This window comes from Capra hircus, chromosome 12, assembly GCF_001704415.2.
Source record: "Capra hircus breed San Clemente chromosome 12, ASM170441v1, whole genome shotgun sequence".
Taxonomy (NCBI): Eukaryota; Metazoa; Chordata; class Mammalia; order Artiodactyla; family Bovidae; genus Capra; species Capra hircus.
In genome coordinates, this window is record NC_030819.1 from 50,764,157 (window position 1) to 50,777,501 (window position 13,345).

The 13,345-nt window shown below is 52.6% G+C and overlaps 1 protein-coding gene across 1 annotated transcript in view; it reads right to left on the reverse strand.

Moving 5' to 3' along the window:
• Positions 1,216 to 13,345, reverse strand: part of CRYL1 (crystallin lambda 1) — a 64,448-nt gene continuing 52,318 nt past the window's right edge. The window contains exons 6-8 of the mRNA XM_018056536.1: positions 5,757 to 5,862; positions 2,104 to 2,210; positions 1,216 to 1,775 (exon numbers count right to left, since the gene is read on the reverse strand). Of these exons, the coding sequence (XP_017912025.1) occupies positions 1,665 to 1,775; positions 2,104 to 2,210; positions 5,757 to 5,862 (324 nt within the window). The 3' untranslated portion in view covers positions 1,216 to 1,664. The remainder of the gene's footprint in view (positions 1,776 to 2,103; positions 2,211 to 5,756; positions 5,863 to 13,345) is intronic.

Sequence of the window (13,345 nt, forward strand, 5' to 3'; positions counted from 1 at the left end):
GATGTTCTCCAGCCCAGGAGCTGACGGCCAGCAGGAGCGGGGCTGGAGCGGCCGGACTCCAGGGGGAGGTGTGGAATCTGGTGTGTTGGGGGAAGGGCAGTGGCCTTGCTCAGAGATCTGAAAAAAAGTAGAAACCCAAAAAAAGAGCCAGCCCAAAAGGAAGGGAACAGAGTCTTCCCTCAGCAGAATACAAATGACCGCCCTGCCGAGAAGGAAACAAAAGGTCATCACCTCCAGCTGAGGGACGCCTTGGGACAACTTCCCCAAGTCCCAGGGCTGGACTGGCTGCGAAGCCCTTGAAGGATAGGAGTGTCCTTGAGAGGCTGGGAGTCCCTCCCATCTGTCCAGAGTCACCTGGGCAGGTGAACGTTTGCCAGTGGGGGATGCATGTTCCTCTCCCACCAAGAGACCCTCCAGGGACCCCAGCCTGGGTCCAGCAAGCACGGAGCAGGCAGGAGCTGAGCCCCAGGGCCCATCCCAGGAGCAAAAGCTGCAGCTCCTCCAGAGGGTGCAGTGTCCTGCGGGCTCTCTGACGGGAGCCCGGCCCTGGCCACAAGAAGGGATGCTGGTGGGGGTGAGCCGCCTGGGAAGGCCCCCTGGGCCAGAGGGAACCAGGGGAGCAGCCCCAGCTGGGCAGCCTTGGGCTGGCTCAGAGCAACTGAGGGTCCCACAGGAGAGCACGGGACCTCTGTCCTATCTGCTCTCCTCTCAGGCTAGGAGGCTGGGACAGGTCCAGACACGATGCAGTGAGGGCGAGAGCGGGGGTGAGGGGGCGGCCCCGGGGGAAGGTTGTGGGCTCCAGGGCCCCTCCCTGCAGGGTGCTGCTCTGCCTCTCACTCCAGCCTCTGGTCCAGAGCCTCTGTCCTGCATACGGCCTCCACAGCCCAGGGTCACCCTCAGGACCCCCTTTCTGAACTGTCCCCCATGCCAAGCCCTTCTCTAGGCTGAGGCAACACAGGGCCTGGGTAATAGTTACCTTCGTGTGCTCCCTGTGGGGATGTTTGGGGATTGCCCACCACCCTCAGAGGGGGCTTCTCCAACATGCCTGACCCTGGGGCCAACAGCACCATGGGAAACACCAGCCCAAAGTGTGGGTTTTCACCGAACCGCAGACAGGGAGCTCCGAACAAAGCATCTGCTTTATGACCTGACCATCGTGGTCACTTGTTGTCCATCACCAGGACACATCTTTCTCAGAAAGAGCAAAAGAAAAGATGTCTTTATGCAATCAAACACTTTTATTTGGAATAAGGATCAGAAAAATGAAGGGAACTCCTCAAATGTGTAGGACCACAGGGTCCTCAGCAAGAGATCAGAAAATAATTACAAAAACATTTTGCAGTAGATTAAAATGACTTGAAACTACAACCACCGATCATGATATGTAAACACGTGGAATCACATGAAAGTAAGTGGTCAAATCTTCGGATGATTAGCTCTCTTGTCTGCTGGGAGCTGGGGGGCATCCATGGTCCACAGACCCCAGCAGCTGTGATCAACCCCTGCCTGGGGCATGGCCCCCTCAGGCACCTGCCAGGGTGAGGACAGCAAGCAGGGCTCCCTCTGCCGGGCTCCCGCAGCCCCCCTCCCCACCCTGGTGTCTCAAGGCCACGGGACTGGGGGCTGGTGGTCCCCGCTTGGGGGCAGCAGTGGTCACTGCAGCATCACTGGGGCAGTTGGCGCTTCAGCTGGGCAAGTCTCATGAGGCATCCGTCCCGCCACGCCCTCCTGGCAGCCAAGTGCTCTGCGTCATCCGGAACCTTCACGCACATGGCCTGGGAACGAAAAAAAAAAAAAGAGGAGAAAGGGAAAGAAGCGTGAAGGACAACTAATTAAGCAGAAGGAAAACCGCTCCTATTTGTGCACACTCTTGAATCTGCTTTCAGAGACAGAAGAAGCCTGGCAAACCCTCAACTGATGTAACTCCCCAAACCTGGGGGGACTGACAGCTGGGGTGAGCCACCAGATCCCTGGTCACACTGCTCACAGGGTCCCCTGTGACCCTGACAGGGCCGTGGATGGTCAGCAACAGGAACTTGGAGGTCAAGGCAAAGACTCCAGTTGCAGGCGACACCTCGTTTCTGCAGGCAGGAGCTCACATACCTGGTGCACCTTCTCAGCTGTGGCCCCAGAGAACTCGGGAACGGGTCCAAAAGTCTTCAGAACACGCTTCATGCCTTCGCTGTACCTGTCACAGTAGCTTAACATACCTGGAAGCAGAAGGAAACAAGAACACCCCTGGGTCAGTGAGCTCTGTCTCCACCCAAACCTGGGTGTGTCCGCAGGGTCCGGCCACCATGGGTGTCAAGGGCCGGCCAGTGGGACACGCACCCTGCTCAGCCACACCGGGGTCAGAACTCAGCCTCTCCCAGCAGTAAAGCCCTGAGAAGCGACCCGACCTCCAGGCCCCCATGGTGCCTGGGTTAGCATCTCTCAGGGACCTCAGACAGCCCAGGTCAGCTCTGAGTCCTCAAGCGTCAAGTGAGTCCTCTTTGCACCACAAACGTCTCCTTCAACAATGTGCCTACAAGGTCACCTGTGTACACCACTCAAATGCATCCTCTGAGAACCAAAGATGGCAAGTTCAACTGCATCCATTCCCTACTTGCCTCTTACCCATGGGCTCTAGTTGGCTCTTCACCTCCTGGGCGACAGGTTCTCAACACGGGCTATTTACCCCCGAAGGGCAGGCCCGGCTGTGGCCGTCAGGTTAGGGCCCCACCAGCCCCAGGGGGCTGCAGATGATCCCTGACCACACGCCTCCCAACGCGTCCGCCGACACGGCGCCTCAGTGGAGTACGGAGTCCTAGGTCTGTGGTGGAGAAGCACGTGGAGTAGAGGCTGACCCTGAAGGGGCAAAGGGGACGCTGCCCTCAGGGTAGCGTCAGGTGTGCGTGGGGGAGGCTGATTCCAAGAGGAAGCCATCGGCTGCCCGCACACGGGGTGGCCTGCCTGGACCAGCCGCTCCGCGCGCACACACACACAGCCTAGCCCGCCCCTGCCCTCCAGGCAGGGAGGCTAGGCCGGTCTGTGCAGGCCTGCGCTCGGGGCAGGTCTCACAGGAGCCCAGTGCAACCCCTCTCCAAACCTGCTGAGCTGCCCTGGCCCTCAGCCAGCCTCTTTCAGAACCAGGGAGACTCAGCAGTTGGTCAGGCAGGCTAAAAGGATAACAGGGAACAAACAAACTGCAGGATGTGAAGCAACCCAAAGCAGGGCTCGCACCTGCCCCACAGACACTGCATGTGCGTGTATTCTAAGTCCTTTCAGTCGCGTCCGATTCTGTGCGACCCCATGGACTGTAGCCCGCCAGGCTCCTCTGTCCACGGGATTCTCCAGGCAAGAATACTGGAGTGGGTTGCCATGGCCTCCTCCAGGGATCACATACACTGCATGATTCACTTAAAAGTGATCTCCAATGGACACGCCTTAAAAAAGACGCATAACTTCTGTGGGGTTAGTTTTTGTGTATCTACATCTGTGTGAAAGCTTAAATTCACTGATTTCAACTGCATTTGGCTCATATCATTTCGCTTCTCTCTAAGAAGGATGACACCCACTTTGTCTCAGAAGAGAAAGTGGTCCGATGGGTGAAAATTCAAACATACTACTTCTCTGACATCAGCACCTGCACTTAAGCTCTGGACGCTCCCTTTTAAATTGAAGGGTTTTGCTGCATTTACCAGAAGCATGGGGGGCAGTTCAGAGCTTGGGGAGGGCCCCCCGACCTCCGCCAGTTCTCCTGGATATGCAGCATCTCTGCAACGTGGAAAATGCCCCAAACACTTGCTTACTTTTGGAAATTAAATATTTACTTCACTGTGCCTATTTGTAGGTTTATTCAAACTAAAGGTGATATAATCTAAGCACAAATACAGCTTACCCGTTTTGAGGGAGCAGAGACACCCAACAAAAAAAGCTGGAAAGAGAGAGGAGAGAGCAGGCAGGTGTGCTGTAGTTGTGAGCTCACCCACTTTCGGGGAAAACGAGCTGCCCTGCCCCTCCTTCCCCACCATGAGCCTTGGGATGCAATTCAGGTGCCCTGTTTCACCTCCGGCTACTTAATGACTTCTCAACAAGCGCTCCTCTCTTGTGGCCCCAGTGAAGTCATCTGAGAATCCCAGGGGCTTTCTAGTACCTTTTTTCCTACTGCCTTTTATAAAACTTGTAGTTTTAAAAGAGCTTTTCATTTTTTCAGAACAGAATAAAATACAGTAAAACTCTTATACAATTCATAATTTACCCCCAACTTGCTCGAAAGCCAATAAATATTTCTGCCCTACTAACATAAGAACACTTTCTGCAGCAGGCCCTCAGCTCTTGGATAAACGCCTACTGTCTGCTAGGCCAGTAGCCTGCACTCACTGCACATACGGGAAATTTGTGGCGAGTTGGAACCCGTGCTGTGAATGAAAGTCCAGTGAAGGAAAGTTCTCCCCTCCCATTAGGGTCTAAAAGGAGGGTTTTAATTTATTTCCAACTGTAGTTTTGGCTACTATACACCATGAAAGGTGAGTGGTATGGGAATTACTCTAGAATAATGATCTCACTGACGATGGGAAGGAAAAAAGCCACTTCACCTTTTATCCCACTCAGCTGCCCACCCCACCCCCACCCCCCAATCTTCTTTGCATCCATGCCCTCTGCTTGGTCAACAATATCCACTTCCAAAAACTCACAAAGCTTAGCTTTCTGGAAGACCATGAGGGACTTTCCTGGTGGTCCAGTGGTTACAAGTCCATGCTTCCACTGCAGAGAGCCCAGGTTTGAGCCCTGGTCAGGGAACTAAGATCTCTCATGCTGTGTGGCACAGGCCCCCTCCCCCTCCAAAGAGAAGACTTTGAACCTAACTGCTTAAGAGCTGCTTATACAAAATAAGAAAAGATGGGGGGAAAACAGATTCTCATGAGATTAGATTTAGCTCATCTCACTGTTTTTGACTCAAGCCCAGTGTCTCCATCTGGCTTACTCTCATACCACCCCTGTGAAGGTCACGGCTGCTATACCAGTTTTACAGGTGGGTAAACTGAGGGGCAGTGAACTGACCTGCACCAGGTCATCTAGCTTGCAAGTCCAGCAGGGCCCCGCCAGCCAAACCCACCACTCACAGCTGGCACTTCATGGCAGAGTAAGCACGCTGGCCCCCTCTTTCTCAGGCACTATTTTATTAGATTAAAAACACATCCTAAAATATCTCTGCCACTTCCAGATAAACCGTAGCTTTTAAGACTAGTAACCAGCCTTAACCTGAGATGCTGGCTTTACGAAAAACTACACCCCAAAGGAGGCGTTCCCGATATGTTCTGGTGGCACGGTGAGGAATCACGCACATGTCCACGGTCCTGAGCCAGATCTCAGAACTGACTCCCTCTGCTCCCCGGAATGCTCTGAAGTTGAAAGCTACATCTGTCCACCACTATCACAGTCAGCCAATTAGGTTTTCTTATCAGCTGCTTTGTTTGAAAAATTGTCGCGGGCCTCCTTCCTGTCTGCACGCTGTTTGTTCTCGAGTTTCATCAACTTCTGTTTCTATTTGTTTGAGAATTAACTGTTCTCAGTCTCTCCCTATCAATTTCTCATGATACCTGAATTATTTTTCTCAAGAAAAAAAAAAAGGAAGAAAGAAAAAGAAAAACATGAGACATATCTCCAGGCAGCGTCTCCTACATGGTGCTGCTTCTCCTCAGTTGTAAGAAAAGGCAAGCCTGTTTACAAACCACGAAAGCAGCAACCGGCACAGACCCCTCGGCAGCCCCTACCTTCCGCATTGAGGTGCATGGTCTCCAGGGGCCCAATGAACGCGTACCGCAGGCCCAGGCCGTCTGACATGACGAGGTCAAGGTCACCCGGAGACACCACACCTTCCTGAGAGGAGAGAATGGGGTCCAAAGGTGAGCTCATAGGGAGGGCAATTCGTTACCATTGCTCTCATCCTCACTTCCCTAAACAGGACCCCAAACACCCCAGAAGCCCTAGAACAGGCTTCGTCAGATGTGGCATCACACGGCAATCATACACGAATGAACCCTGAGAAGAGATCAGCTCGTGAAATGGTTGGACACCAATTCAGTTCCTGTCCCTATGGTCCCCACCTCTAGTGTCCTGGCTTCTCTAGCTCCCATTACAGCTTCAGGGAAGGGGAGGAGGGGGCACAGGGGATGGGGGCACGGGGGATGGGGCGTCAGAGGAAACAGCCAGAAGTGTCCCCTGACACCTAAGATCTGGGGCCATATCGGAGGAGCAGGAAAGCCATCCTCAGGCTCTGCCGGCCTGCAAGCCTGGCCTTGCCCGGCTTTTAACGAGTTTGTAGAAGAGTGCTTCCCTGATGAAACGCAGCTCAGAGCTGTGTGTTTGCAGAGGTGGGGCTGCCGTTCACAGGGCCTCCACCACCCATGCGTTCTGTTGGGAAGGCCCAGGGACACGTGCTGACAACCTGCATGACCGCCGGTGGCCCAAGGATGTCCTGGCACGTCCTCTACCAAGAGCCGATGCCCCCAGCAGCCTGGGCTCCCTGCCCCTGGTGCCAACACCGGGGTATCAAGCACCTCATCAGCAGGAGGAGTCCTCCAAGTTTCCTATTAGTCCTAAACCATCCTCGGGTTCATGTGACCACTGATGAGAGCAGATCCACTCAGGTCACTCAAATGCTCAGTCTACTGGCCTCCGCTCCTGGCGACAGCACTGGGGGTGAGGGGGGTGTCAGGAGGAAACAGTGCACACGAGGCCGGTGGGGCTGCCCAGAACCACCAGAAACGACTGCTGGATGGCAAGGTGCCCCACCTCCCACATTGTGTCCGGCCCGGTCTTCTCCCAGGGCCACCCTGGCCCCTGGGGATGCTGTGAGAGGCAGCTGGGTGGGGATGGCTGATTCCCAACCCCCTAGCCCTGGTCCCTGGGTCAACATTCCAACAGCCTGGTGTTTTCATTCCAGCACCAAACTGTGAGGGACGTGGACCGGGAGGCCAGCCTGACCTGTGATGCTGTTTGCCTTGGCTCTCTTTTTCCACAATTATGTTCTGCACTTTCAGAGCTGACTTCCAAAGATTTCAAAACACCCACAAAGTGAGCCACCCCAGAGCAGTTAATTCTTGATTTGTAAGTGTCGTGAGCAGGGACAGTGACCTGACTAGACAAAGGGTCAGAGGGCTTCCCACCACCCAACACTGTCAGGTCCGGAGGACCCACACCTCCTCTGGGCTTCTGGTCCTTCCCTCCTCCTTCATCCACGGAGGGCGGTCAGGTTTTTATCAGTTGCTATTCATTAGCTGAACAAGTTAGAAAAGGGAAAAGTCTTCATATCTCCTCTTCCTAACTGCTTCTTTCTGCTCCATATGGATTTTCTGAGGTAGACTTCTTTGTGTGTTAGTCGCTCAGTTGTGTCTGGCTCTCTTTGCAACCCCATGGATTGCAGCACACCAGGCTTCCCTGGCTTTTACCATCTCCTGAAGCTTGCTGAAACTCATGTCCATTGAATTGGTGATGCCATCAACCATCTCATCCTCTGTCGTCCTCTTCTCTTCCCACCTTCAATCTTTCCAAGTATCAGGGTCTTTTCCAATGAGTCAGTTCTTCGCATCAGGTGGCCAAAGTACTGGAGCTTCAGCTTCAGCATCAGTCCTTCCAGTGAATATTCAGGGTTGATTTCCTTTAGGATTGACTGGTGGAAACCTCAGCTCTGCCCTGAAGGTCATTCAATTGATTGGATGAAGTCTGCCCAGATTATTGAGAACAATCTCCTTACTTGAGTCAGCTGACTAGATGCTAATCACATGTATCAAACACCGTCAGCACTGTGTGTGACAGAATGACCGGCCCTCTGCTTGGCCGACCCTCACAGGGGACCCTCGGGCATCCTGGGTCTGGCACTCTGTGGGCAGGGAGAGGAGGCGGGAAGACATCTCCAGAATACCCACCATAGGACTTGGCCTGGACCTGGGGAGACGAGGAAGAAGGGGGGTTGTGTACAGTTCAGGGATGCAAAATGTGTTGAGTGAGGCAAGCCTGGGGACTATCTCCTCTATTGATCACCAGCTACAGAAATAGTCTTCCTTCTAATCAGCCCATTTTCCTACTAAATTCTGTCATTTAATTCATGTATTTGGGCTGCCCTCATATTCACTTGCTTTTCTCATGTTTCTCTCGCCATCTTTCCTGGTCTCTCTCTCTCTTCTTTTTTATCCTTTTCTAGAAATTACTAACTCCCAGCTCTTGATCTTCTTCTACTTTGTTTTGCTCTATTTTTCACCACATGTGGTCCTGAATTTTCAAGTTTTTCTTGTGCAAACACTTCTCCACCTCAGCCAGCACCACCACCACCAGAACAGACTTGGCCCCCAGGAATTGGGACAAAGTTATATACAAGTTTCCCAGCCCACAACCAGAGCCGTCCAGGCTTCAATCCAGTGTCTTGACCAAGGGAAAAAACATTTTACTCGGTTACGTGTTAGACAATGAAATGTATCTGAGGGTGAGAATGAGTGAATCCTGAGATGGTCCAGCATCACCCCCGTCAGAGGCTCAGGACAAGGGGTCTCAGGGAAAGAGGCCCCTTGAGACTTAACCCCAGATTCCCAGAGACGGTCAAGCTCGAGCCAGATAGGAATGACCCTAATGCGAGATGGTAAAGCCCAACTAGGGGCGCCGGGCCCACCTTTAGAAAGTCCAACCCCACAGCCCATGCAGACCCAGGATTCGGAGTAAGGCAGTTACAGATAGTGGAGCTTAAACTAAGAACTGCCACGGTGACGAGGAGGCCGGCTTTTCTCATGAGGAAGCACATGGAGCCATGAATTCGTTCCCTCCACGCACACACACTTGCGTGTTTCCTCTCTATACTTGTTGACAGGCACCACGTGTCCGACGTGCACCACGAAACTGGCTCCAGAGCAAGACCGAAAGAGGCCCCCTCCGCCTGTCCCCACCCACAGTTCCTTCCTGGAGGAGGTGGGGCAAGGACAGGACAGGACTTCACAGAGAGGACTGCCCCGTGCTGCCAGCCAGCTCTCGTCACCCCAAGACTGGCGGTCCATGAGCTGTGCGTTTTCTGGGAAGCGGGGCGGGGCCATTCCTTCAGGATGACCAGGCTCCGAGCACCTTGGAGACGAGCTGACTGAACACGCTTAGCTGATGCAACAGGGTACTGGATCACAACCCTCCCTCCCCTGCGTCAAGAGCCTCAGACAGGATCCTGGGTCGGGGGAGGTGATGGGAGATGCAGGGAGGACTATTTCGGCTGGCAGGGCCCCTGGGATGTGTGGCCCCAGGTGGGCCCAACCTCCGGTAAGGTATCCCTTCGGACAGGGCGACTCCGCTGCCCGAGTCATTCTGGGAGAGGGAGCCAGAGGAAGAGTCTGAACGTGCAAAGAGGCACCTGCAATGACCTTAAAACATCCTACAACAGGGGAAAGGTTAGATTTTTTTCAAAAAGATCAATGAAACAAAATATCACGAGCCGTTAAAAATGAACAAAAACTTGAGGAAAGTATTCTTAACACAGACTAGACAAGAACGCAGAAAAATAAAAGCACTCTAACTCAGGGTAGGGAATAGAAGTGGTATTTTCCCTGTGAGTATTTTTGAGAATAAAGCCTTCAGTGGAAATAAACCAAAAAATGAAAGGGAAGGAGAGGAAAGACTTAGTGCTGATCCAAGGGACAGTCTTATAGGAAATCAGTCCTGAATATTCATTGTAAGGACTGATGCTAATGCTGAAGCTCCAATACTTTGGCCACCTTATGCAAAGAACTGACTCACTGGGAAACATTGAAGACAGGAGGAAAAGGGGATGACTGAGGATGAGATAGTTGGGTGGCATCACAGACTCAATGGACATGAACTTGAGCAGACTCCAGGAGAAGGCGAAGGATAGGGAAGCCTGGTGTGCTGCAGTCCATGGAGTTGCAAAGAGTTGGACACAACTGAGCAACTGAACAACAACCAGAGCTGTTTGGGCCACAGCGGTGTTACTCACTTCTCTCGTGACAAAGCTCTCAGGAAGAAAAACACCAGTGGTAAAGAGGCCAATAGAAACAAAAAGTCTGAACCTTAAAACCATTCACAGCAAAATCCCTTGTTTGTGCAAATATAAGTGCACCGGGGCTCGGTGAGGCCAGGACTGAGGGTCCTCGGGAACAAAGCTCTTTACAGAGAGGTTTGATGGCAACCCACCCCAGTGATCCTGCCTGGGGAATTCCAAGGTCCATGGGGTCGCAAAGAGTCAGGAACGACTGAGGGACTAACACTTTCACTTTGAATCAAGCAGTGAAAGCCCCACCCCTTAGCACATACAACTCAGTTTGGCACACACAACCCAGTCTGCCCCTCTGACCTCCAGGGCCAGCTCCCGCCTGCACTGGGGGCGGGATGAACAGGCTCCTGTCCAGCTGTTACCTGTGGCCCCCTTCTCTGCTTCCTCTCCTGGGGACACATTCCCACCCCACCCTGCACTTCCATCAGGGGCCCCAGGCCTGCCTATCAGCTCACACCAGAGGAGCTGAAACCTCTCACTGCCCGAGCACCTGTGGAAGAGGACAGGCGGTCAGGTGTTAGAGTAACAGCACCTCACTTTTCTTTTTTTTCAGAGCTGTTAGAACACTAGCATAAATGTTTTTGCTTTAAACACTGTTAGAGTAACCCAGGCATGCCAGACAGGTTTTTTTTTTTTTTTTTAACTGAATGTGTGGTTGGTGTTTTCATTATGTTTATCTGTTAATGGGGCTGGAGTTGTCTCTAAAATAATACATCAGCAGCATGTCTCCTTTGAATAGGGCTTTACTGCTCGCCACTGTGGCTACTCAGAAAGTCACCTCCCATAAAACAGTAAACACTGTTATAAAAATGGTCTACTTCTTACAGATCATCGCTGCTGGAAGAGTTCTAATTAACTGATGTGGGATCGAACCTGCGTCTCCTGCACTGCAGGCAGATTGTTTACCATCTGAGCCACCCAGGAAGCCCGAGTCTGCGCAAAACCACCACTGGCCTTAGAAAAGCTCCTGCAGCCTTCCGGCTCCACAGTTTGTTACATGTGGAGTAACTCAGGTCAGCTATGAGTGGCCTCTAGTTTCTCTGATGGCTCCCAGTGGTCAGTGCAAGACATTAAACACCTGCTGAGCCATGGGTGTGCTTCTGATATAGTTCTGGGGCTTCTTAAAAATGCTGAGACCATGGGGTCCTTCCAGACCTGTCCTGTAACAAAAAACATCTCCTGTTCCATTGACCTCTGAATGAAAGGCCACTGACAGGAGGCTCTTCCAACTAACAGCTGAGAAAGCAGGTGTCGGTTAATCTGCAGGTTGGTAGGAGTCCCCTGGTGGTCCAGTGGTTAGGACTCTGAATGTTCACTGCTGGGGGTGCAGGTTCAATCCCTGGTTGGGGAACTAAGATCCCACAAGCTGTATGGCATAGCCAAATAAATAAATAGATAATAAATTTATTTTTTTTAATCCTTAAACTTTTTCTTGAGGGGGAGGAGGGGGCATGTGGCTTGTAGGATCTTAGTTCCCAGACCACGGATGGAAAACCAGGCCCTCAGCAGTGGAGCCCTAACCACTGGGCAACCAAGGAATTCCCAACCCCTAAACCTTCACGTTTAAATTTTAGACAACATAAAATGTAGAGAGTCCTACAGCGGAGGGCGTGGTGGCTTGGAGGCAGGAGCCCGGCTCCTTCTTGGCTCCTCTGACTTCCCTTCACGTCCTTCTATACGAATCTCTCTGCCAAATACACAGACGGGTGTCGCCAAGGTCTGTTCAGCAGCACTTCACTCAAGCCTCTGCTTTTCCCTTCTGGCCATGTGCCAGGGGAGCCAAGCTGAAGCAGCCCTGCTAATTCCAGCACCTTCCTCTGAAGAAACCTTCTAACCAGCCCCACACCCACCACCTGGAGCCAGGCTTTGAACTTGCTTCCTCCTGTTGGGGCTGCAGCCTCCCTGATCCAGTGCCGGGGAGCGTGTGGCTCAGCCTGGGCCTGTGCTTTCCTTCGCCTCCTCGCTGTCCATTTGTTTTGGTTTCATTCCAGAACAGCTAGGAGGGCCCGCACTTACTGGGCTTCAGGGAACCCACTCAGGGTGATATTCGTGGAAAAAACTCCCTCTGCCACCCCTGGACTCAGTAAAGGTCCTTCTCAGAGGCCGCGTGTGTGAGTAGTAAACTTCTTGGATGAACTTGGGCTTAGGGAACTAGGGGCACGCACGCTAACCTTGGCTCTGAAAGGAGAGAAGAAAGCCAAGGACCTCCTGCCTCCAGGCGATCGCAGCCCAAGCGAGAGCAGTGTGAGTGCTCCTCAGGCATCCACAACCTCGGGTCCTCTCATCCCCAGACTCCCTGGGCTGCACCATCTCCCCCAGCCACCCTCTCTGGCAAGGAGCTGCTGTTCCCCCCAGTCTAAGAACACTCTCAGGACAAGGCCAGGAGCTCACCACCCAGCGGCAGGTCTGACCCAGGAGCACCGGACTCGCGGTGACCGGAGAAGGGACTTCCTCTCAGGCCTGAGGAGTTGCCCTATCTGGCCGCCACCTTTGGAGGGACCCTCTGTTCACACAACGGAGATGAGGAAAAGCAGACTGCCATCTGCACCTCCGCTCCTGAAATCAAAGGCTGTACGACAATGCCAAGATGCCAAGCAGGAGGACAGCGGGATGAGGGAGACGCCGTCTGGCGGATGGGGTAGGATGGAGGGAGCAGCGAAAACCTAGTGTTCGTTGTTTAGACATGTTTGTGTTCTAAGTGAAAGCGAATTAAATCGTTTTAAAAAAATCAACGTTGGGCTTCCCTGGTGGCTGAGAGGTAAAGAATTTACCTGCTGATGCAGGAGACACCTGTTTGATCCCTGGTCTGGGAAATCCCACATACTGAGGAGCAACTAAGGCCGTGTTCCACAACTACTGGAGCCCAAATACTCGAGAGCCTTTCTCCACAGCAAGGGAAGCCACCAAGATGAGAAGCTCCTGCAGCGCAACTAGAGAAAAGCCTGAGCGGGAACAGAGACCCAGCACAGTCAATAATAGAAAAATAAATGAAAACATTTATTAGACAAAGACCCAGCACAGCCAAAAGTAGAAAAATAAAACATGTATTTAAAAAAAAGCTGTATTCACAGCTGTATGTAAGCAATTAGACTTGATTAAAGTTAGCTGCAGGGAAACACTGCACTGTCCTAAACTACACTCAACAGAAACACTTGATGGAGTTTACCACAGAAAGCCTGGTCTGCTCATTTTACCACGTAACTTTGACATGCACCTTAGTAGCTGAAAGCAGTGCTCACAGTGGCTGCATCCATGTCCAGAATAAAGCTGGGCCACAGAGGCCTGCACTCTCTCCAAGGGTCCTGTACGGACCACAGATAC